Below are 25,700 nucleotides of genomic sequence, written 5' to 3'. Positions count from 1 at the left end.
ATTAAGGCTACATCCTTAGTTATATTGCACTTATTAGAAATGAAAGTGCATAAACCACCCTTAGCCCTGCCCCGTACAGAGGGGACAGCAGGGGTATGGAATGTCCTGTAACCGTTTATGTGAATCGGATTCACAGACCAGGTCTCTTGGAGACACACCCAAGGGAAGCACTGAATGTATTCTAACCAGGCCTCATTCTCCGCTTTAAATTGGAGGCCTGCCACGTTCCAAAATAAAAATGAGAAGTTCTCCCTCTGCAATTTAATACCCTGCCTCACAGGAAAGTTATTACTTGCTTGATTTTTTCCTAGAATGGTTTTGCTTTCTTTGCAGGGAGAAGAGGTCAATGCACGAAATGCGCAAATGGGCAGTTTTTTTGGGGAGCCACATGGGAGCGATTCATCTTTGGTAGGTAGACTGGGGGAGAATTCCATGTCCGTCCATTCTTCTCCAGAACTTTCCACCAAGCTATTGCCACCTAATTGGTCAGGGGCAAAAATTTCTGTGGTGTGCTTGGACCTACTATGTTCCTTATCAGATGTTAGTCAGTCTATTTCTTCTGAGCAAAGCCCGTGGAATCTATTCGCAGTGGGGATCGTATATTGGCTCTCAGGCCAGCTTGTTTGTTCCCCAGAATAGAGGCCAGGACCATCATGACCTGTAATACTCGTGTAAAAGAAACCCAGAGGAAGTAGGGCAATGCCATGATTGATGATCTGCCGTGGACTTAGGTTTCTTAAGATGTCTTCAACCAATTTAGGGGTTTTGAATGAGAGGACTACGCAATTGCCCCTAAATATTTTGTGATTTCTGCCCACCCATTTCACCCTTCTGACCATCTTAATGTCCTCAAAAAGTGTATTTGTCATGCCAGGTTTCAGGTGAGTTGCAATCCAGTTCAAGGATTCCCCATGATCTCCAGATAGGGTAGGAACATTGGCGAGAACTATCATGTAAGGGATTGCGGCAGGTGGAAGATCAAGTTTTCCTCATGATATTAGAGAAGTACCCGGCAAGATTTTGCAATATTTGCGTGTTCCCCACTATTTAACACTGTTTTTTGCAATTGTGGATTGCTAGTTCTAGCAGAGGGAACACAAGAACCAGCATATCTTTGTGTAATCTGAGGAGCAGATGGAAAGGTCTGATGGGTTGCGGGAGAATTCACATTGGGGTCTATATCACCAGAATGTTGGGTAGTTAGAGCCATTGGGTTTACGGGTTGTGCCTTCATTAGATTGAACAATAGGTCAATTTTTCCCTCCAGTTGGGTTAAGCGTTTTATTACTTGATCAAAACATTAGCTTACTAATTGTTCTAAAGCGTTTGTAGACTCTGAGATGCTGGTTTTCGCTTTCGCCATGTGTTGTTTGTTCCTGCGACCAGGTTTTATATTCTGGCAGCCATTTTGTGCATTTTGCACGGGTACATTAAGTTGAATTTCCAAGGGATCACGTCTAGTATTAACGAGTGACACTTGTCTAGGTGCGTTATCTTTCTTTACTAGTTGGGGTTTCCTTTTGCGTTTTGGTGAAGGTGGATGCTCATCAACATCTGAGATGGAGTCAATTGTGTCTTGGATACAACCATTGATGCTTCTGAACTGAGTTCCGCTTACCACAAGTTTAGCCGGGCTAGCAGGGGTTATTACTGGCGGAAGGGGGCTAGAAGCTCCTAGCGACCCATTCTGGGTTGATATCTTTTCTTCTACATTAATAATCTGTTTGTCAATTACCCCCATGGCTCCTGAGATAAACTGTAATATTGACGCATGGTCTTTCTGGGATGAGGCGTCTTTTGCGCTAAATTGCTTCCGTTTTCCCATTCTTATTAATTTTAACTTTAATTAAAAAGGTTCGGTAATGGATGCCTAGGAACAAGAGCTCCTTGCTAAGAAATGTAGTAACGGACATTCATTAGTAAGGAAGAGAAAGAAAGGAAAGATGAAGACAAAGAAAAATGACTTTTCTCGCAATATTGGAAATCTTTAGCTGAGAGGCTGGCAGGCAGGCTTAAGCGGTCGAGCACAAAGAATCAGAAAGAGGGTGCAGTACCTGCTCAAAGCCTGGCAACCAATTCCTAGAATCACAAAGGAATTATCAGGGGGGTGGCCCAGCCCAGCCTCTGTCAGCCGCTGACGGGTGCAGGACGGGCCCGCCCTTGGTCCGGGCTTTGCCCAGGCGCGCGCGTCCCGCGAGGCGGGAGCGCTGCAAAGTTTTTAAAAGGGCTCCTGCCCTGTGATTGGCCCAGGAGCGGCCCAACAGCAGCAAGGCTTAGTGCGTCCCGCGCTATGATGGCTTTGAATGGGCTCCTGCCCAGTGATTCTCCCAGTGGCAGCGGAAAAGTTTAAAGCACCCCGCGAGGCGGGAGCGCTGCAAAGTTTTTAAAAGGGATCCTGCCCAGTGATACTCCCAGCGGCAGCAGAAAAGTTTAAAGCACCCTGCAAGGCGGGAGCGCTGCAAAGTTTTAAAAAAGGCTCCTGCCCTGTGACTGGCCCAGGAGCGGCCCAACAGCAGCAAGGTTTAGCGCGTCCCGCGTTACAATGGTTTTGAATGGGCTCCTGCCCAGTGATACTCCCAGCGGCAGTGGAAAAGTTTAAAGCACCCCGCGAGGCAGGAGCGCTGCAAAGTTTTTAAAAGGGCTCCTGCCCTGTGATTGGCCCAGGAGCGGCCCAACAGCAGCAAGGTTTAGAGCGTCCCATGCTACGATGGTTTTGAATGGGCTCCTGCCCAGTGATACTCCCAGCGGCAGCGGAAAAGTTTAAAGCACCCCGCGAGGCGGGAGCACTGCAAAGCTTTTAAAAGGACTCCTGCCCTGTGATTGGCCCAGGATCGGCTCAACAGCAGCAAGGTTTAGCGCGTCCCGTGCTACAATTGTTTTGAATGGGCTCCTGCCCAGTGATACTGTCAGTGGCAGCGGAAAATTTTAAAGCACCACACGAGGCGGGAGCCCTGCAAAGTTTTTAAAAGGGCTCCTGCCCTGTGATTGGCCCAGGAGCAGCCCAACAGCAGCAAGGTTTAGTGCATCCCGCGCTACAATGGTTTTGAATGGGCTCCTGCCCAGTGATACTCCCAGTGGCAGCGGAAAAGTTTAAAGCACCCCGCGAGGCGGGAGCGCTGCAAAGTTTTTAAAAGGGCTCCTGCCCAGTGATACTCCCAGCGGCAGCGGAAAAGTTTAAAGCACCCCGCAAGGCGGGAGCGCTGCAAAGTTTTAAAAAAGGCTCCTGCCCTGTGATTGGCCCAGGAGCGGCCCAACAGCAGCAAGGTTTAGAGCGTCCCGTGCTACGATGGTTTTGAATGGGCTCCTGCCCAGTGATACTCCCAGCGGCAGCGGAAAAGTTTAAAGCACCCCGCGAGGCGGGAGCGCTGCAAAGCTTTTAAAAGGGCTCCTGCCCTGTGATTGGCCCAGGATCGGCCCAACAGCAGCAAGGTTTAGCACGTCTCGTGCTACAATTGTTTTGAATGGGCTCCTGCCCAGTGATACTGTCAGCGGCAGTGGAAAATTTTAAAGCACCACACGAGGCGGGAGCCCTGCAAAGTTTTTAAAAGGGCTCCTGCCCTGTGATTGGCCCAGGAGCAGTCCAACAGCACCAAGGTTTAGTGCATCCCGCGCTACAATGGTTTTGAATGGGCTCCTGCCCAGTGATACTCCCAGTGGCAGCGGAAAAGTTTAAAGCACCCCGCGAGGCGGGAGCGCTGCAAAGTTTTTAAAAGGGCTCCTGCCCAGTGATACTCCCAGGATCGGCCCAACAGCAGCAAGGTTTAGCGCGTCCCGCGCTACAATTGTTTTGAATGGGCTCCTGCCCAGTGATACTCCCAGCAGCAGCGGAAAAGTTTAAAGCACTCCGTGAGGCGGGAGCGCTGTAAAGTTTTTAAAAGGGCTCCTGCCCTGTGACTGGCCCAGGAGCGGCCCAACAGCAGCAAGGTTTAGCGTGTCCCGCGCTACGATGGTTTTGAATGGGCTCCTGCCCAGTGATACTCCCAGCGGCAGCGGAAAAGTTTAAAGCACCCCGCGAGGCGGGAGCGCTGCAAAGTTTTTAAAAGGGCTCCTGCCCTGTGATTGGCCCAGGAGCGGCCCGACAGCAGCAAGGTTTAGCGCGTCCCGCGCTACGATGGTTTTGAATGGCCTCCTGCCCAGTGATACTCCCAGCGGCAGCGGAAAAGTTTAAAGCACCCCGCGAGGCTGGAGCGCTGCAAAGGTTTTAAAAGGGCTCCTGCCCAGTGATACTCCCAGGATCGGCCCAACAGCAGCAAGGTTTAGCGCGTCCCGCGCTACAATTGTTTTGAATGGGCTCCTGCCCAGTGATACTCCCAGCAGCAGCGGAAAAGTTTAAAGCACTCCGTGAGGCGGGAGCGCTGTAAAGTTTTTAAAAGGGCTCCTGCCCTGTGACTGGCCCAGGAGCGGCCCAACAGCAGCAAGGTTTAGCGTGTCCCTCGCTACGATGGTTTTGAATGGGCTCCAGCCCAGTGATACTCCCAGCGGCAGCGGAAAAGTTTAAAGCACCCTGCGAGGCGGGAGCGCTGCAAAGTTTTTAAAAGGGCTCCTGCCCTGTGACTGGCCCAGGAGCGGCCCAACAGCAGCAAGGTTTAGCGCGTCCCGCGCTACAATGGTTTTGAATGGGCTCCTGCCCTGTGATACTCCCAGCGGCAGCGGAAAAGTTTAAAGCACCCCACGAGGCGGGAGCGCTGTAAAGTTTTAAAAAGGGTCCTGCCCTGTGATTGACCCAGGAGCGGCCCAACAGCAGCAAGGTTTAGCGCGTCCCGCGCTACGATGGTTTTGAATGGGCTCCTGCCCAGTGATACTCCCAGCGGCAGCGGAAAACTTTAAAGCACCCCCCCACTGAGTCATTAGTCACAGAGCAATTTTTACCCACCCTTAAATGCCCACACCTCCAGTTCATGTCTTTTGGTTAAAGAGGCAAAATGGTTTCCAACGCTACACTACTGATGGATGACTAAGAATTGGCTAGTAAAAGTGGGGCTAACAGAAAACTTCATTCAATTCCCTTTGACTGATTTTGTGAAATAATGGGAACATGTTCAAACTAAATAATTGCCTTCATTAGTTTGATAGAAGAAACATATGGAATCATGCACAGAGACAACATGAAAAAATACATTTAGTGTAATGTCTGTAAATCATAAATGCTCTCCATATTAGGCTCAAAATATTTTATACATCAACCAGCCACATGCTAATTTACCTTGGGAGGGATAAGTCCTTGAAGCATACTAATGCTTTGCATTATCACAAACGCTTCCAGCATTTCTATTTTGTATTCCAAGGATTGTATACTAAAACGGTACAAATCTGAGAATGAAGAGGCATACAAGTGTCTCAAAGTTTCACGTTCTTGAGGAGATATTTTCTTTAACCAACCCTGTAAATATTAAAAACACATTTCAACAGGAAACTAAGGCACTGTAGTAAAATATTTCACTGACAAGATAAAAGATATACCATACTTTGCACATGTCCAAGTTGCTGACATAGTCTTTGTGAACTCTGTACTACCATTTATACTTTCTAAAAAGCAGAGTCTCCAAATGTTTGAGCTACTCAAATGCACTCTACCAATAGATCATCAGAAATTTCGCAAAGTGGAAGCAGTCCCATACTTAAATGATAAACCACTCATAATCACTGATTCTCCAATAGTGGTTAAGAGTTAGAACACTTATGAGTAGATGTGCTGAAAAGATCTATGAAACAAAATTGGCCACAGGAACGAGACTGTACTATTGTGGGCCCTAGGTTCAGATTGCAGCAAAGGAAGGACACAGAGACAGGAGTGCTGTAGATAACTGAAGTGACTGCACATGCACCCACCTCCATTTTTATTGGCAGGGTCACCTGACTGATGATGCGTGTAAGTGATTGGGGGAGTTGACGTGTAAGGGACAGCTATCTGGGAGGTAGCTGCAGTGGCGTGTACTTATGACACTGCAGTCATTCCAAAAAATAAAGAAAAGTCAGAGTCCAACAGTGGAAGGATAAAACAAAACAAACAGAACATGACATCACTATGAGACTATCAGTTTCAGAGTTAGTCAGCAAGACAGCGGTGGACCACTGGAAGAATGAAGGAAGATGCAATAGGACATTGTCGCTCATGTTCATAAATTACCCTGATGCGAGACAGGGCAAGAAAATTGATGCAGCAAAGGTCAGGATCTTTTGACAATATCAATGTAGGAGCATGCCCAGTGAGTACAGGGTTGGCCTGCCTCTCTGAGGCTCATGACAGTTTGTAGTTAGTATCTAAAACATCAAAATGGTACATGAGGAACATTGCTGGAGTGACACAGAGTCTTTGAGAAACTTGCTTTGGTTGTGTTGCTTGACTCTATGAAGATAGTCTAGGAGAGATTCAGAAACCTGTTGCAGAGCATCTGAAGTCTTCCTCAGGGCCAACTCCAGTATCCATTTGTAGAGCAGCACCAAGTCGATCTCTTGTGAGTGGAGATATGTTGCTCGGGGAATGCTGTAAAAAAAAAAAAAAAAAAGGCACTACTCATGTCAACGCAGTGGTAGCAGCCGTAGCCCTGTTGAAATGTGCTTTAGGTCCTTCCAGAGGCTGATTTTTGGCTATTGTGCAGCATATTCTAATGCAGAGGACTATCCATCTAAACACAGTCCTCTTCTGGACATCCTTCTGTTTCTCCTTCTGCGAGAACCCCACAAAAAGCTGATCATCCACCTGATGGTCTGTGATACTATCAATGTAAAAGCTTAAAGTTCATTTGGGTTCCAAGCAATGGAAATATCTCCTCCTCTTTCAAGGGGTGAGCAATAGTAAAAAAAACACTGGAGAGTGATGGATTGTCAAATGTGGAAACAAGTCATGACTTTAGGCAAAAAGGCCATCCAAGTCCTCAGCGCCAGTTTGTGTTGGAAAAATGTGCTGATGCAACAGTGCCTGAAGTTCACTCATGCGACAAGCTGAGGTGATCACACTGCAAAAGACAACCTTTAAGGTCAAAGGATGCATAAAGCATGTGTGTATCAGCTCACAACATGTGTGTATCAGAAATGTCAAGACCAAGTTAAGGTCCTTCCTTTAGCATCACAAAATGTTTAGGAGACAACATGTGTATATAACGTTTAATAAACCGTCAACAGGTGATTTAAAAAAGGAGGTCTGGTCTGGTAAACATACAAAAAACAAAAAGGGCTGACAAGTAACCTTTAATTGAGCCGACAGAAAGGCCTTGCTTGGCCAAAGACAAAACAAACAACAGGACATGTGACACTTTAGCTTGTGAGGGATCTATTTTGCGGACTCCACAAATCTGTCTGAACACCCTGCATAAAAATACTTTGTGTTACTACACCTGGCAGAAAGGATTATATCTACCCCCTCAGGAAGCAGATCAAAAGCCATTAACTGCTGCCACTCAATCTCCAAGCATGGAGATGAAGATTCAGATAAAGGACCTTGCCATGCTGCTGGGACAGAAGACCCTACAGGGAAGGGATTCTGATTGGCCAGTAGATGCTCATGGCCAGAAGTTAGGGGTAACACACTCTCCTGACTCAATCTAGAGCCAGTAGGATAACTTAGGCCTTAGTTCTTGAGTTTGTTTAGAACTCTGGGTAGGAGGCAAGAGCAGGAAGGAGTATAGCAATTTTGTGGCCCATTCCAGCCAGAACTGAACTGTTCTAGCGGAAAATCCATCAGGCAAAACATTTGATCGTGCACATTTTCTGCACTCCAGCCAACTCCAACTCCAGAGGTGCATTGCCTCTCAGCACAGGACCCATGACCACACTCCACCTTTCTTGCTGCAATACCACAAGGTGCTGATGTTGTCCATAAGAACCTGCACCTGCCTTTCCCTGATGGCTGGCAAGAAGGGCTTCAGCTCCAGGTAAATTGCCTGCAACTACAGCAAATTGATATGGAACCAGGTTTCCACTAGAGACCAGAGTTCCCTGATCACTAACTCTCCCAGATGACCTCCCCAACCCAGCAGTGATGCATCTTCAACTCTGGGTGGGAAAGGGAGATGGCTCTGCCACCAGTCCAAATGTGACTGAGATGCCACTACTGCAGATCGTGTGGAGCTTTCTCTGAATTCTGGATGGCATATGACATGATCTCTTGGTGCTTAGCCCACTGGAGCTTCCAATGCTATTGCAGGGCCCATGTAAGCATCTAGCATCATTGACAAAGACGACTCAGGAGGCTAAAAGGCCAAGAAGCCTCAGAACTGCTTTCACAGAGATCCATGGCCAAGGCAGAAACATAGGGATCATAGCCCAAGGAGCCTGGATTCCTTGCAAAGGAGGGAGGGTCCTAAACTGAATCGTATCCAGGTCAGCTTCCAATGAAGGGGAGAATATTTGGAGGAGTCAGATGTGACTTCAGCTAGTTGATCGTGAACCCTAACAATGACAAGAGTTTACCTGTCATCTGGAGGTTTTCCACGACCTTCAACAGCCAGTCGTTGAGGTATGAGAAAACTAGTATCCCCAATCTCAGAAGATGGGCAGCAACTTTTGTGAAACACCCGATTGGCACTGGGAAGGCCAAATGGAAGCGCTGCAAACTGAAAATGCTCTTGGCCTACCTTGAACCACAAGTAACACCTGTGGGAGTTCAGGACAGCTATATGAAAATATGCAAGTCCAATGACACTATCCAGTAGCTCGAGTCCACAGCAGACAGAAACTGGGCTAACATGATCATTCTGAATTTGTCCATCACCAAGAAGGTATTCACATGCATCATTCTATGACGGGTCAAAAGCGTCCATCCTTCTTTGGTTTGAGGAAATAGTGAGAGTAACATTCCTCTCCTATTTCCGATCCTGGAGTCTTCCTAATGGCTCCTATGGAGAGCAAAACTTGCACATCTTACAACAGAATGAACAGGTTCACTCAGACATGGAGAGAAGAATTGGCAGAGCAGAAGGAACAGTAGGGCACAGGCATACTGAACAATTTAGAGGGCCCATCTGTAGAACCTGATGTAACACCACCCTGAGAGAAAATGCTGGACTATGCCTCCTGCCGGATGTTTGCAAGCCACAAACAGAAAGCTAAAGAGTTTGGCAACTGCAGCTGAAGGGGAAGGGAACTGGGAAGGCTGGTGCCCTTGATGGCCTGTATGTTGTCTGTATGAACGTTGTCCCCAGCCTTGAAAGGACTGGAATATTTTCTATATTATAGGCTGTGAAGAATGATGCTGCCTCTAAAATTCCAGAACTGATTACAAGATAGTTATGTAGGACTAGAAGACCCAGAGAACATGCCATGACTCTAATTTCCTTAAAGTGTTCTAAAGCAGATTCAGCTCTTTCCCCCAAACAGGCATGAGCCAGCAAAAGGTTTGATAGACCCCAGTACAGTTCCTGGGAATCCTATGGAGTGCACCCACGCATGGTGGCAAAGCTCATCCTAGATAATCAGTAGTATCAAAGCATGCATGAATCACATATCTGGCCACATCTTGACCATTCAGAATAGCTTGAACGAGTAATGCCCTAAGGTCTTCGTGGACTGCCAGAAAAACCTTGCTGGGAATGTCTCAGAGGACATCTGTATACCTGCCCGGCTGTCAAGGACTACCACAGCACCCATCCATTTAGCCACAGACGTACTGGCCTTTTCATTTACAAACATGAGTGACCTCCATGCACATAGTTGCAGAAGTACTGCCTGTTTCATTTACAAACCCCTCCTACAAAGGCCACTAGCGTTGGCAGCTTTGTTAAAGGATCTTGTTTATTTAGGCCTACTTTGGCCAGTGAGAGTCCTAGCTACAACTCCCAGCATTTCCAGTATAAAAGGGAGCCACATCCTAACCCACGTTTTGTACTGAGAAAACCTTGACATGAGGAAGAAAAGGTAGCTAGTCCCCCACCATATTCTGGTGGAGTGAGTGAGGCACTCATCAGGCAACAACTTGTACCCAGGGAGAAGGGTGTAGATATTCAGCACACAACCATTGGTGTTCCCCTCTAGACAAGGAGACTAAGGGGGTCATTCTGACCCCGGCGGTCTCTGACCGCCGGGGCCAGGGTCGGCGGAAGCACCGCCGACAGACCGGCGGTGCCCCGCAGGGCATTCTGACCGAAGCGGTTCGGCCGCGGTCAGATGCGGGAAACCGGCGGTCTCCCGCCGGTTTCCCGCTGCCCTGCAGAATCCTCCATGGCGGCAGAGCGCGCTCCGCCGCCATGGGGATTCTGACACCCCCTACCGCCATCCTGTTCCTGGCGGGTCTCCCGCCAGGAACAGGATGGCGGTAGGGGGTGCCGCGGGGCCCCTGGGGGCCCCTGCAGTGCCCATGCCAATGGCATGGGCACTGCAGGGGCCCCCGTAAGAGGGCCCCACAAAGTATTTCAGTGTCTGCTATGCAGACACTGAAATACACGACGGGTGCAACAGCACACGTCGCACCTTCCCACTCCGCCGGCTCAATTCTGAGCCGGCGTCCTCGTGGGAAGGTTGATTTGCCCTGGGCTGGCGGGCGGCCTTTTGGCGGCCGCCCGCCAGCCCAGGGCAAATCCCAAAATACCCTCAGCGGTCTTTCGACCGCGGAGCGGTATTTTGGTGGGGGAACTTTGGCGGGCAGCCTCCGCCGCCCGCCGAAGTTAGAATCACCCCCTAAATTGCTTAATGTGGAGCAAGTTTGCTCAGTAGAGTATGGAAAATAAGGACAGTGGGCACAATGTTTGGGTTAGAGTACAAATGCAATTAATTCCAGACTTGGTGCTCAGCTTCTTCCATTAACAAAAACTGTGAGAGCCTATTTATCAAGAAATACTTTATTTCTACAGGAAAGACTTAAGACTTTGTACAGAGTAATCCTTCCATTTGGTGAGATAACCAAGTGGCTTCCACTGACAGACTCTGTAAAACAGCATCCAAACATCCAAAATAATGTTATTGTCTTGATGGAAAATGTTTAGAAAATAATGATAATGCTTATGTCACCTTTTCTATTGTTTCTATTTATGTCTATTGTTTAGTTGAGATGAATGGAAATTTTTTCAGTGAGGTGGCCCTATTTGAGTACTGTGCCACTCTTGATAATCATACAGCTCATCTTGAAAACAACAAACAAACTGCATTGACTGACCGCAATGCCATGCTGGCTTAAGAGAACATTTACGTTCCATTTGCCTGATTCACTTTATACTCTATTTGGGGGACTTTTGGGAAATGAGTTGGGGTTCACCTTGCTAGCTGAAGCCTGAACCACCAGACTTTCTGGAGTAGGGTGTTTTATGAAGAAGAAAATAGGGCCCATATTTATACTTTTTTTTGCGCCGCATTTGCATCATTTTCTGACGCAAAAGCGGCGCAAACTTACAAAATATAATTGTATTTTGTAGGTTTGCGCCCCTTTTGCATCACAAAATGACACAGATGGGGTGCAAAAAAAGTATAAATATGGGTCTAAGTTACTTACCTGTAACTGTAGTTCTTCACTACTGGTATCATTCATAGATTCACATGCTTGAATCATTCCCTGTCGTCGAAGTGGGAGTCCCACAGTACATAGAAAGCAGTACATTAACATTTTACATTGATGTTAATCCAAAAGACATTCACTTGAATATCTTATCAGTGTTATTAGAAATGACCCAAAGTCCAGCCAATCAGGCGGCAGCACCCTTTAGAACGCTCACCACAGAGGCTCCAGTCTCTCAGATTTTCTAGCACATGTGATGTAAACACCAAGACACAAGGTGAGCTTTTATGGGGAAGAGGGTGGGTTGCATATGAATCTATGAAAGATACCAATACTGGAGAACTACAGTTACAGGTAGGTAACTTATTATCTTATCCAGTATTGAGGTATCTTTCGTAGATTCACATGCTTGAATCAGAATGGTTAGCAGTAAACATTATAATACATAAAGAATGCCAACCTAATTAAATATTGGACGGTGGAAAAAATAATAAGTGTCTCACCTTACACAAATAAATTCTGTAGAACTGCTTGTCCTATTGCTGCATCCATTCTGTCTGCGGCATCGAGGCAGTAGTGCCGCTCTATATATTTGTTGTATAGGTACAACTGCAAAAAGAGCTGCAGAGGTGAAGACAGCTCTGGTGGAGTGGGCCTTGACCTTGTTTGTAAATGGTTTTCCAACAGACAAAACTGTATGGCGGCAGCAATCAACCGTGCTATAGTTTGTTTAGTAACAGGATACCCCTTTTTTAGTTGTCCATAGCCTACAAACAACTGATCTGCTTTGAGAAAGCTGCTAGTCTTTTGTATGAAGCGCTGTTTCTGCAGGAGTTTGACGATTTGTGAAAAAAGTTTTTAATATTACTGGTTCGTTTAGATGAAAGTCGAAGGGAACCTTAGGGATACATTTAGGATTAGTTCTGAGGATGACAGTGTCAGACTTAAACTGCATAAAGGCTGAGTGATTGTAAATGTCTGCATGTCACTGACCCTCTTTGCTGAGGTAATTGCTAGGAGAAGCGCTGTCTTCCAGGAAATGTTTTTCAACTCCGCCTTGTGTATAGGCTCAAATGGATGCTTCATCATTTGCTATAGTACAACATTGAGATGCCAGGGAAGAGGAGGGATTTTTACTGGAGGAAACAACCTGAATAGTCCCTTAAGGAATTGTTTTACTATTCTGGAGGACCATGAAGATGGAGAATTTGCGGTACGGCGAAATCTAGAAATGGCTGCTAGATGTACCTTGATGGGTGAGTGTGAAAGACCCGAATTTGCCAAGTGAAGAAAATATGGATGTCTGAATATCTGCTCTGGAGCAGATGTGAAAGGGTGGACGTTGGAATACTAAGACCATATACAGAACCTTTTCCATTTCAGTTTGCATGTTTGATTTGTAGTCTGAGCTCTAAGATTAGCGATAATCGGTTGGCATATTTAGCTTGGCAAATTCATTGAATTCAGGAGCCAGGCCGACAACCGAAGAGATGTCGGGTTGGGATGACATGCCTGGTCTCAGTTCAATCGTTAGTAAGTTTGGTATTGGTTCCAACAGAATGTGAGGCTGCTCAGAGAGGAGTAGGAGCTCTGTAACCCAAACTGGCGTGGCCACTTGGGAGCTATGAGTAACAGCCGGCAAAGTCCCTTCTTCATTTTCTTTAGAACTCTTGGGATCAGTGGAATTGGAAGAAAAGCGTAAGCATAGATTCGTGACCATTTGATCAAAAATGCATTCCCCCACACCCCTTTCTGCTGTTGCCAGCTTGCGTAGTACTGGTATTTTTTGTTCTCTTTTGTCGCAAAGAGGTATAAGCTGGGCTTGCCCCAATGAAGAAAAAGATGATTGAGGGTTGACTGGTTGAGCTCCCATTCATGGCAGGTTGTTGTGGTCTTGCTTAATGAGTCTGCAAGAGTGTTGGACACCCCTGGAACGTGCTCCACCCTGAGAGTTATGAGATGTGAAAGCTCCCAATTCCATATCTCTCGCGCCTGGAGAGATAGCGCTGGTGAACGTGTACTGCCTTGCTTGTTGAGGTAGTGCATGCTTGTGGTGGTGTCAGCTCAGATCAGAACCAATGATTCCCTAATCTTGGTTAGGAAGGATTTGAGTGCTAGGAACATGGCTTTTAATTCTAGAAAGTTGATGTGGAGCATTGCTTCCTGGGTGGACAATTTTCCCCTCACTGTGAGCTTGTGGAGATAAGCGCCACATCCCACTAAGGACGTGTCTGTGGTCATTAAATATTCCAGGCTTTGATTCAGGAAGGAGAGATCCTCGGAAATGTGTGACGTCTTTGACCACCATTTCATGGCCTCTTCAGTGCGGGAGTTATTTGAACAATGTCATTGAAAGATCCGTTGATTTGCACCTACTGGTTGCCTAACTGTTCTTGAAGTGATCTCAAGTGGAAAGGGCAGTTTGGTATCAATGGAATGCAAGAGGAGAGCATCCCCAGAAAAGATTTGTAGATTCGGACAGAAGTGGACTTTCTTTTGTTGAGACGTAGCGCGCCAAGATATCAACCTTTTTCTGCCTCTCCTGAGAGGCAAAGGCTTTTGCTTGTTCCGTACCTAATAAAGGGCCAGATGTAGCAAGCGTTTTGCATGGTGCAAACAGCAAATTTCGCTGTTTGCGCCATGCAAAACGCACATTGTGATGCTCATTCCCATTTTGCAAGTCGGTAACCTGGTTACCGACTCGCAAAATGGGAATGCGACTCGCAAATAGGAAGGGGTGTAGCAATGTAGAATTGCTTTGTGACCGCGAATGCGGTCGCAAGGCAATTCACAGTTACCACCCATTTCAAATGGGTGCTAACCGATTCGCAAAAGGGAAGGGGTGTATATTGCAACTCGTTTTCCTTTAAGGAAAAAAAAAAACTGTTTTATTAAAAAGCAGTCACAGACATGGTGGTCTGCTGTCTCCAGCAGGCCACCATCCCTGTGAGTGCTGCAAATTGCAAGGGGGTCGCAATATTAATGAGGTGGGTCTTTGCGACCCCCTTGCGATTCGCAGATGGTGTCAGGGACACCATCCTACATCTGGGTTTGCGAATTGCAAATTGCGAGTCGCTCAGACTCGCAAATTGCAAATCGCAAACTCAGACTTACCTACATCTGGCCCACAGCTCCTAGAAAGGTGATGCTGGTAGTAGGAGTTAGGTTTGACTTTTGGTAATTGACTGAGAGGCCTAAGGTTAGGAAAAGAGATAGGCATGTTGATGTGTCCTTGGTACGCGGTGTTCTCCTTTATGAGCCAATCGTCCAAGTACGGAAACACTTGAACTCCCCCTTGTTTGAGATACACTGCCACCGTAGCCAAGACTTTGGTGAACACTTGAGGAGCTGATCTCAGACCGAATGGTAACACTTTGAATTGGTAGTGGGTGCCAGCTACCCTGAAGCATTCGAATTTCCTGTGGCTGGGGCGAATAGGGGTACGAAAATAGGCATCTTTGAGATCTAAGGCCGTCTTGTGATCCCCTCGATTGAGCAAGTGTAATACATCCTGAAGAGTGACCATACAAAATTATTGTTTTTCAGGAACTTGTTCAGTTGTCGGAGATCTAAGATGGGGCGCCAGACTCCTGTCTTTTTCCGAATTAGGAAGAAGCGTGAAGAGAAGCAGGTTCCCCTCTGAGACTTCGGTATGTTCTCTACTGCTCCCTTATCCATCATTGTGGTAATCTGAAAAAAGAACTCCTTCAAGTGAGCAGGTGGGGATCCTCGCGGTGGTACATCTGGAGGGGTTTGTTGGAATTCCAGGGTATGCCCTCTGTTGAGAATATCGAGTCCCAACCGGTCTGAAGTTATCTGAGACCAGTGGTGGAAGAAGCTGGAAATTCTGCACCCTATCTGAGTACTGTAATAGAGGGTGGTGGCTGGCACCTGGTGGAGGTCACTGCTTTGTGCAGGTGTCCTTGTCCCTATTGGAAGACTATCCTCTGGGATGATGTCTGTAGGCTGCTGATGGTGGTTGCCTATATGGTTGTTGTTGCTGTTGTTGTGTAGTGGCTGGACGAAACTGGCTTTGATAGAGCTGGTATTGCCTATATTGTTGGATACCGCCTCTGTAGGAGTAAAGTTCACGACCCCTGGCCCCTCGAAAGGGCTGTCTTTTGAATGGTAGGGTACTCAAAGTTCTGGCTGTCTCTGTGTCTGCCTTTATAGATTGTAGGGCCTCATCAACCTGCTTACTGAAAAGGAGTTCTCCCTCATATGGCATGTCTAGTACCCTCATCTGAACTTCAGGGTGGAACAAAGTGGCTTTTAGCCAACCCTGGCGTCTTAGTTCTGCTGCTATGGCTAGCTGTTGAAATCCTGTAGACGAGACATCTATGTCACCTGAATAGCTGGACTTTGGGTCATTTCTAATAACATTGATAAGATGCACAGGTAAGATAAATGCTTGGACCAGGTGCCCATTAGTGTGTCAGTGAGGGTCTCATTGAACAGGAACAAGGGCTCAAATGTGGCTGGCCCAGATTAGCAGATTTCGGTAAGGACATTTGTCTTGACTTCAATGGAGGGTAGTTGTAGGTCCAACACCTCAGCTGCATGTCAATGCCTCTTTTAAGAAACTGGTGAGTGCTTATACTGAATGAAGTTGCAGGCACATTAAAGTGGACTTCAGCCTTAATTTCTTCATGAATGTCATTGCACTCTCCAGTGTGGGTCAGTGCTGGGACACTTCAGTTTAGCATGTGGCCCACAGGCATGCAGTGGAGCAAACTAGTCTCTGGTAGATGATCATAAACCTGAGATGATGGTGCAGGCCACAGTCATGAGCTCGGGGTTTATCCCCTATCAGTTTTGTGCAATACTCACCAGATATGGCTGCCCTCAGGGCATGATGGGGCCTTCAGTAGTGGAAGTCTGGGCGGTGAGCGTAGGAAAGTACCCTCTTTCTGGCATGGCTACCCCCACTTTTTGCCTGTTGTCAGTATGTTTTGACTGTGTTCACTGGGATCCTGATAACCAGGAACCCAGTGACTATGCTCTCTCCCTTTAAACTTGGTTGCTTGGACCACAAACTTCCCACATTTGGCATACTGGTGCTCCTTATAAGTCCCTAGTATATGGTACCCAGGTACAAAGGCTTTGGGGCACCAGGGGTCCCCAATGGGCTGCAGCATGTATTATGCCACGCCCATGTAAAGTGTGTCTGCAGGCCTCCCATTGCAGCTTGCGTGAAAGGGTGCATGTATCCTTATTTTCAGGCCTTTTAGTGGTTTGGGGTAAATCCAGTAACTTACTCCATTTTTCCTGGGCGCTGGGGGCACTGTGGTACTTACCTTTGGGGTTTCTGAGTTCCACTGGCTTCTCTCTACAGAATCCACCCACCTGGGTGGGGGTCCTACATTCGCATTCCATTTTTTTATTACATGGTTTGGGCTCCCCCTAGGGTCACTATTGTCTAGTGCTATTGCCCTTTTTTCTATTGCTATTTTTGCCCATTTCTGATTACTTGTGTACATATTTAGGGTGTTTACTTAATGCCTGTTGGGGTACTGCTTATCTAGTGCTTTTGGTAATTGTGTCACTAAAATAAAGTATTTTTCTAACACTGAGTGGTTCTTTCATGTGTCTACGTGCTGTGTGACTACACTGGTATTGCATGAACTTTCCATGTCTTTAAGATCAGTCTTTGGCTGCTCATCCACAGCTACATCTAGAGAGCCTGGCTTCTAGACACTGTTTACACTATACTAAAAGGGGATACCTGGTATAAGGTGTAAGTACCTTAGGTACCCACCACACACCAGGCCACCTTCCTACAGTGATGAAGTGCTCCCCTCAATTGAGTGAGGAGCATGTGCTATTTGGCAGCTGAGGATAATGCTGTGGAAGGAGGTGAGTCATTCTTCCAGCAGTCTCTCCTTCCTGTGGTAAGAAGGAGCACATGCATATAATGGCCAGTCTGGATCTCTACTCAAGAAAGTTCTCTGTTGCACCTTTCTGCATCACCAGGGGGTGAAGGATTCATTGTCAAAGGTGTTCTCCTCATCAGTGACAAAAATCTGCCTCCTTGTCTGCACCGAATTAGCAGATTGCCTTTGCTGCTCTCTGACGCTACAGCTTAGACAGTCAAGGCATATGGAGCCAGGAGACCATGCTGCTGTGACTGCTTAGAGTGGGTATTGTCTGGTCAGGTCTCTTCTTTGATGGGCCAGGAGAAAAGGTGGAAGAGCGGATAGTGGGCTGTCTGATGACCCTCCGTATATATTCCTCCAGGCGCCTCTGTCTTCTTCTCTTCTTCTGCAAGTATACAGGATATAGAGCTTTCACGGTGAGCAGGTATTATGGTATCCAAATTGTTGTAAGGGGGGGGTCCTACCTTAACAGGCACTAGGCAATTACCTAGGCACCAACTGTATTGTAGGGATGTCCTTCACAGTAACCCAAGGAGGTCCCTTAAAGGGTGGTACAGCCAGTGACTGCAGAACAATCAATGATAGCTCATGCACAGCACCCATCGCTCCCATCAGGCATGACAGTGTTCATAAGTAGGGAGAGGGGAGCAGAGGGACATATTTCTGTAAATATGGCCCTCTCCTACTCTCTCCTCACGCAGCGCAGTGCAGATTTTGTGCCTACTGCGCAGGAATCTGGTAAATCTGGGCCTTAGTTTCCTCCACTAGACACTTCAAGACAAATGTGAGGCCCTTATTTTTCTATAATTACAGCTAAAATCTTGAGCTATATATTATATATATATATATATATATATATATATATATATATATATATATATATATATATATAGATATATATATATACTGTAGTCCTCTGTAGGCGTGGTAGCGCACTTTCTCGTAGTGGTGCGATCTCTTGCGGCAGGACCACACCGCCATCACTGCAGTGAAAAGAAAGAGCTGCACTCATGTTTCAGATGCCCTTCAGTATTTACTTGCAGATCACAAAGGCAGCAGTAAAACATTATGCATTTCGGTCCTCACTGGACCTTGATCATGGGTGCAAATGAGTCCTTTACGTTTGTGACCGCCTGAATGTATAAGTTTGTCCATTCAGTTGTTATTCAATGCAATGCATGCTGGTCTTGGTAGTACAAGAAAAATCCTTGACTTTATTTATATGTCTATTTGCCAATAATAAACATATTACTTACCTGTAATCACAATTCTCCAGGATCATCGTTTTTCATAGATTTATATGCAAGAATCATTCCCTGTCATTGAGATGAGAGTCCATACACAGGTATTTCAATAGTCATACCAAGAAATTCCCCAAAACACAGAACAAACATATTCGCCTTATTAGCCCAAGCACCTCATGAAAACAAACCTGAACTTCTGTCAATAGCCAATTAAGTGAGAGAACCCTGATCCCCAGTTCCCTTGAGGCTACCATCTTCAGGTTTTTACAGCACTGTGTGAAAGGGTACCTTTAAGTACAGCCTCTGAACAGGGATGAGGAAGGGATACCTGCTAATCTATGAAAGATTTCAACAATGGTGAACTGTAGTTACATTTAAGTAACTTGTTTCTTCTCCAGCATTGTATCTTTCATAGATGCACATGCTTGAATCATAAATATCAAGAAATATCCACTGCATAACAAATTTCAGCAGGAATTAATATATAATTTTAAACAAAAGGTGGTAAGGGGCATGGATGAGCAAGATGGCTAGCAGGACGTAGTCGAGCTTAGCTCCCATCGCATCCAACCAAATCCTGCATGATCCTGCCTCAAACGCCCACGGAGACAGATAATCGCCCATAATAAGGGTGTGAAGAAATTTCTGAATCTCCCTGGAGAGAGCTGGATTAGAGCAGTGGTGATGCAGAGCCGGCAGCGGGGGGCTACCGGACTTCCTACCAGCCCCGCTGGCGACTGAGGACCATCCGCAGGCTGGCCGAGCGGAGCTTGACTGGCCTGTCTCGTGAGCGCTGAAGCACTGCTGGGGGGCACCCGGGGCCCTCCGGAGACCTGCAGATCGTGCTCCCTGTACTGGTCAGGATTGGTTGGGACGCAGCATCCCCCAGAGTGCCCTCCCCCTCGAGTGCAGGTCCCAACTGGATGGGTCCTGTGTCGCGAACCTGTAATGCGGTGCTCCCACTCTGGGGCCCCAGCCTACATGGAGAAAGGCTGGTATGGACTGAGCAGGCTTGCTGCGGACAGGAGGCACAGTGAGAACGCTGATGGGCACAACAGCAGGGCCCTCATGTAGTGGTTGGGGGGAAACACGCTGCTTAGAAGATGCCCCTAAAGACATGGGGACATCGGAATGCTCAGGTCACAAGGAACATAACAGCCATTGCAGAGAGGGAGAACCCAGGCTGGAAGGGTGGTGATTTCAAAAGGGTGTGAGCATCGACGATTGAGCACTCCTGCAATACCAACACTGGCTGGGCACAATAAACTAAAAGAGGAGCCCCCTTGTTGATGATGCGTTTTTCACAATAGCCAGAAGGAGATATTTGGGGCTGTTTCCCCAGGACAATGCTGTAGGCAGCCAGGAAGCAAATAGAACTGCTGCCCTGCACTGTGCATGGTGGGGAAGGGGCTGAGTCACAGTGGTCTTTGGGGCTTGGCTTGAGATGTCAGGTAGGGGGATGGCATGCACTATTTCCATGTTCAAACTTTGGCTCCGCTTCAAGGTAGATGGTGTGAGCAGCTGACACATTTATGGTACACCCCTGTGCATGTGAGCGAGCAGCAGACTAACTGGTCATCTTCAGGTGCAAAGGCTCAGTGAACATTTGCACATGCGCTGGATGGTGTGAAGGGTGTGCCCGTGGGAGGACTGGCACAACAGCGGGGGGCTCCTGTCAGGCTCTACAAGAAACGTATGTAACAAGAGGAACTGTTGGCTGTTGAAGGGTCTCAGAGTCTGCACGAACGGTAGCAGCAAAGAGCCCTTTGTGATGTGTGGGACATCATTCTTCACTGTATGTATTTGTTACACAATGGCAAGCTGATTGTGGTTAAGAAATACGAATACCCCTGAACTGATCTCCAGGCGGCCCTGGGACCGTGGTGATTGGTTGGGGGTTTCTGTGGCTCTGGACCCCTGTTTGCCCTGTTGAACTAGCAGGCTCTGCGTCTGGTGCTCCCTGGAAGGGACCAGGCAACAAGGGCATGGTTACAGCAGCTTGAATCTTTGCCAGCAATACCATCATGTAGTGTACTACACCTAGACAACCGTCATAGAGGATTACAAGGCAGGCTGTTGCAGAGTTCCAAAGTGTGTCCCCAGAGGGATTGGGGGGACATTTATTTGCGGACTTGTTGGTGGCCATTCAGTGCTCTTGCACTGCGCTGCAAAACAAGAAAGAAACAGTCTCCATTGATGTGAACCTGCTCAGGGCTAACCTAAAGAATGTAGCTGACATAAAGTGACAAAGCTAATCTTGAAACAATACAAGGGGATGTCTCCCAGTTTATACAACAAACGGTCATGATAACTTCAGTGAACCAGGAATTAGAGCAGAGGGTGGAGGACACGGAGGGTTGCGGCCACTGCAGCAACATATGAGTGCTGCATTTCTCTGAGCGGGCAGAAGGCGCATCAGTATAAGGATTCCAAGACGACTGAATACAACATCAATTGCAGCCTTCTTGCCTCTCGGAGCTCTTTGTGGTGGAGCGGCAATAACTGTCAACATCCCAAGCTACTGTATCCTTCAAGGATCAAGGGAACAGGAGACGGCTTTGTTTGAGAATCATATGATAGGTATCTACTCAGACTACACCAAGAGGGTGCTGGAACACTGCAAATCCTTTCTAGCTGTAAAGCAAAAACTGCAGGTGATGCAGCTGAAATATATGCTCCTGTAGCCCTCTCAGCTCCAAGTCATCTCTGTGGGACGTGTGCATTATTTCGAACACCCCGAGAATCTGTAGGACAGCCCCTCCTCGGGACTCAGGAGAGGGCGTGGTGGAGTGGGGCCAGGGTCAGGGCCTTGCTGGAGCTCTGATGGAGGACCACTGCGAGGTGTTCGGGGGGTAGAAACCCACCTCTCTGACAGGGTAACAATCCAGTAGGATGGATTCAAGCAGCTCCCGGCAGTGCTAGAGAAGCAGGCTCCAGCCATGCTGTCTAGCACTGCCGCTGAGGGTAAAGTACCTTTGATTGACACCATGCCCAAGACATTGCTGATGACCTGGAAAACTCGTGAACACTTGCTGGGGATAACTGCCAATCCGTGGTATGTGGGGTATGGCAGATACTGTGGCCCTTATTTATACTTTTTTAGCACCGCATTTGTGTCATTTTTTGATGCAAAAGCAGCGCAAACTTCCAAAATACAATTGTATTTTGTAAGTTTGCGCCAATTTTGCGTCAAAAACGACGCAAATGCAGCGCTAAAAAAGTATAAATAAGGGCCTGTGTGTTTAGTGCAGTTGGCAACACATGGATCAAGTGGTGTTGGGCGGTGCAGGGGCATTGCCACAAAATGCTTATCAGGTATTTAGGTTTCTGGGGAGATGTTATTCCTTACTGCCACTAGTAACATTACAATGTGTGGAAAGTTGAGACTAACTGTCTTTACGAGCACTCCCTTTCTCTACTCTCGGCAGCGAATATCTTTCTTTCGCTCTTCCCACTGTCCCCAACTGATCCACTCCAACATTTCATGCTCTCCGCTCCTTCTGATTCCCACCACTTGTTTTTTAATGCCTCTTTGGCTTGGGGCAGCACAGGGCGAGATGGGTCGGAGTATCAGGAACCTGTCACAATTGGACAGGATATGGGTGGATATAGGAGGCTGGCCCTCTATGTAGAGCACAAACTAGGTAAACTGTGTAGGGGGTCCAGACAACCACACACCGGTTTCCAGGGGCAAAAACTATATCATCTAATGCTCTAATTTTTCGAGGTAGCATGGTCGAGCAGTTAGGCTAATCTTGGAGAAGTGCAAAGCATTTGTTGTACTCAAAGTATCAATCATGCAGCTCACACACTCAAAGGAATAACTCAAGACCAATTTATAAAAATACTGCTGATTTTTGTATAATTTTTAAGAACAAGATTATGAAAACTGGTTAAGTACTTTTTAAGTTATGAATTTTTCAAGTTTTAATAAATGCAGTCTTTTGGTGCGTAATTACGCACCATAGGAATCGATGAAAGGCCACTGGCAAAACTGCATATAAAAATCATACAGTTGCTTTACCAAGTTCAGCTTTGGCAGGTTGGTCACAGTCGTCGGTGGGCATGCTGTGCCAGCAGCACAAGTCTGGGCAGCTCCTGATTCTGGTGGGACAGCGTTGGAAAGACTCTTGGAGGTGGTGCAGGGCCACTGCGAGGGACCACTTGGAAAAGGTTTGCAGGGGCAGGTTTAAAGGTGGTGCCTTTGGGTTCCCCTTGTGGCATCGAGGTTGCAAGAGGTGAGGGACTATTGGGGCACAGCTAGTTCCTCACTGCAGGGCGGCCAGGTGCAGGGCAAGTTGTTGATCTAAAGGCTGCAAAGATGCCTCTGGTCCAGATGCAGGTTGTGGTCGGGGTCGCTTCCAGGGCAACTGGGGCACTCTGGTGTGAGGTCCAGGGTGTTCCTGAAATCCCTCGACTGGGGCTTCCTTCTGGTCCAGTTGCAGCTCAGGGGGAGCTGTTTTACTTGGTTTCAGATGCGCACTGACCAGTACCTGGGGTATGGCCACAACTCGGCCACTGGAGGGCGCAGTGCCACCAAATCTGACACACATGTGGGGTCTGTCCTGGCGATCGTCGGTTTGTCGTGGGGTCTGGCTGTGACTTCCGGTTCGGGAGATATCAGCCAGTCAGTGAAGTGACCCTCACTGGCTTGTTGGTTCTTTGTTGGTTGTAGTGTGGTACCTCCACTCAGAAGGGAGATCTTGGGCGATTGTTGAAGCCTGGAGGTCCTCTGGGTTTCTTGAGATCAGTCCTGTGTCCAGCTATATGCAGGGGTGATTGTCGGGCCCTGGGTGCGACAGATAGGGTTTGGCTACTTTTCTTGGTGCAGCAGGTCCACAGTTCTCTTGCTTTGGATCTTCTTTGGTGCTGGTCTTCTTTGTCCTTTTGAATCTTTAATCTTGGTCTAGGGATGCCCTCTAAATACTGAACTTAGTGCGAGTTTTAGGGGGAACCTAGTAATGTCGAATGGGACACTTACCTTTGGGTGGCTACACCCACTACAGTGACCACTTCCTGTGGAAAGGGTCACTACCCTAAACCTCATTGGCTATTTTCCTCTATCCCAAGATGGAGGAAACTGAAAAAGAGGGTCCATCTCACAGGCAACAGCTTAGGGGTGGTGCATGCCAGGTGAGGCCACTCTTCCTACCCTTTGTTTGGTTTTCTGTCTTTGCTCCTGCCAAAAGTGGGGGCTTGCAAAGAGGGATGCCAGCTGCTGCTAGCAGCAGGCTTAGGGGTCGAGTTTCAAGGGTGGTAAGTCCTTTGAAGCTTATCGACAGGACAGTGGACATGCCTGAGGGAGGAGGTATTGGCTCATCCACCCAGGAAGGGCATTGTCTAACAAACCAGAGAGGCAGGCATCTCTCCAAAGGTTTGTATTTTGGCAGTCTGGAGGTGGCAGCTGGACAAGATCAGATATTTAGCTTTTGAAGGGGGCACGTCTAAGGTGTCCCTTGGGTACATTTAGGGATAAATCCAAGACTGGCACCAGTTTGGATTTATCATTCTGAGCTGGTTGATACCAAACAACCCAGGGTTCAGAGTGGCCATCATGTTGCTGGGAAACCCGTGTTGACCAGTGTCCTGCACATGTATCAAAATGGCTGCTCTGTTCACTCACTATGTCCCAGGTTTGGCAAGGACACAGTGGGGGCATACTGATATGCAGCTATGCCCTCGCATTTAATATGGAGCACCCTGCCTTAGGGTTGTAAGGCTTGCCAGAGGGGTGTATTACCCATGGTAGAATCAGTGTAAGGTGGACAGGGCACACAGGCAGTGTGCCATGTCAAGTTTCTATTTTAGGTTTGCACCAGAACACTCAGCCTGCAATGGCAGTGCTGAGGGCATCTGGATGCATGGCCCTAGAGGGTGGCACAATCAGTGCTGCTGCCCCCAGGGGCCTACCCATAGTACCCCGTGCCCTTTGGCACCTAGGTGCCGCTTTACTAGGGACTTATAGTGGTAGCTAAGGGTGTATCCAATTGTGCCAATGCATCATAACAGATTTAGGGAAAGAGCTCTGGCCCAAGGAACCTGGTTACCAGGGGCCCTGGGCACTTCAATTTCTATAATACATCAACATCAGGCAAAAAGTGGGGGGATAACCATGTCAAAAAGAGGCCCTCTCTCACACTGGAAGTGCGGGTCCTGGCACTTTCATGGGGTGGAAATATGCAGACTTATGTTGCTCCTATATGGATCTGTGGGAGGGGGGAAGTTGTTGTTTGTTGGGGTTTTGTTTACATATTGTTGTAGGTGTACTGGGTGGTCGCAATATGCTGTGCATGAGGCATGGATTGATCTGCTGCACAAGATTGGACGGGGGATAGTTACAGGTTTTTGACGTGGAACGTGCAGGGTTTGGGTACTTATTCAAAATGCTACAGGGTGTTATCCTTTCTAAAATGCCACAAAGTCCAAATAGCTTGTCTTCATGAAACACATCTCAGTGATACAGAGGCTGGTAAACATACTAAGAAGTGGAAGGGACAGGTCCACCACGCTTCCTTCTGCAAATATGCTACAGGGGTATTGATTTATGTGACACCTGGGGTCCCTTTCTCACTGACGTACTCAGATGCAGATGTGGAGGGCCACTATGTACATATATAGGGATTGCTGAATGGGTTGGAGGTCTCTATTCTTAACACTTATGTGCCTAAAACGGCCAATCGTGAATTCTTCAATGGGATGCAAGGGTTGGTTGGTCATTATGTTTACGTGCCACTACTTTGGATGGGGGAATTTAATTGTGTGTTGTGCAGGGATTTGGACTGGCTACCACCCCGGATAGGTGTTAAATGTTGTATGACTGCTGCACTGAGTGCAGTGATGCAAAATAAGGGCCTCGTGGACATGCGAAGAGCACACTGTCCACAGGGTCATCTGCACATGTATAAATCCCTCATGCACAATAAACATAGCAGACTGGACCCGGTGCTCCTAGATGGTATTGTGGTGAATAAGGGTCTGACTGTGTCCTATTTGGGCAGGTTCCTGTCAGGTCATACACTTGTCAGGTGTGACCCGAGGTGGGGGTATGTGCAGAGACAGCACCCACACTGGAGGTTTCCAGAAGATATCTTTACTGACGCAGAGGGCAGAGAGACACTGGCACTAAAACTGTCAGAGTACTTAAAACATAATTGGAGA

The 25,700-nt window shown here is 47.5% G+C and overlaps 1 protein-coding gene across 1 annotated transcript in view; it reads right to left on the bottom strand.

The window, feature by feature from the left end:
• DNAH5 (dynein axonemal heavy chain 5) overlaps positions 1-25,700 on the bottom strand; it is a 4,110,061-nt gene that overhangs the window by 1,268,024 nt on the left and 2,816,337 nt on the right. Inside the window, exon 44 of the mRNA XM_069219645.1 lies at positions 5,204-5,380. Within this exon, the coding sequence (XP_069075746.1) occupies positions 5,204-5,380 (177 nt within the window). The remainder of the gene's footprint in view (positions 1-5,203; positions 5,381-25,700) is intronic.

This window comes from Pleurodeles waltl, chromosome 2_2, assembly GCF_031143425.1.
Source record: "Pleurodeles waltl isolate 20211129_DDA chromosome 2_2, aPleWal1.hap1.20221129, whole genome shotgun sequence".
NCBI classification, from domain to species: domain Eukaryota; kingdom Metazoa; phylum Chordata; class Amphibia; order Caudata; family Salamandridae; genus Pleurodeles; species Pleurodeles waltl.
Note: the sequence above shows the minus strand (reverse complement) of the source record. Positions and strands in the feature narration are given on the sequence as shown.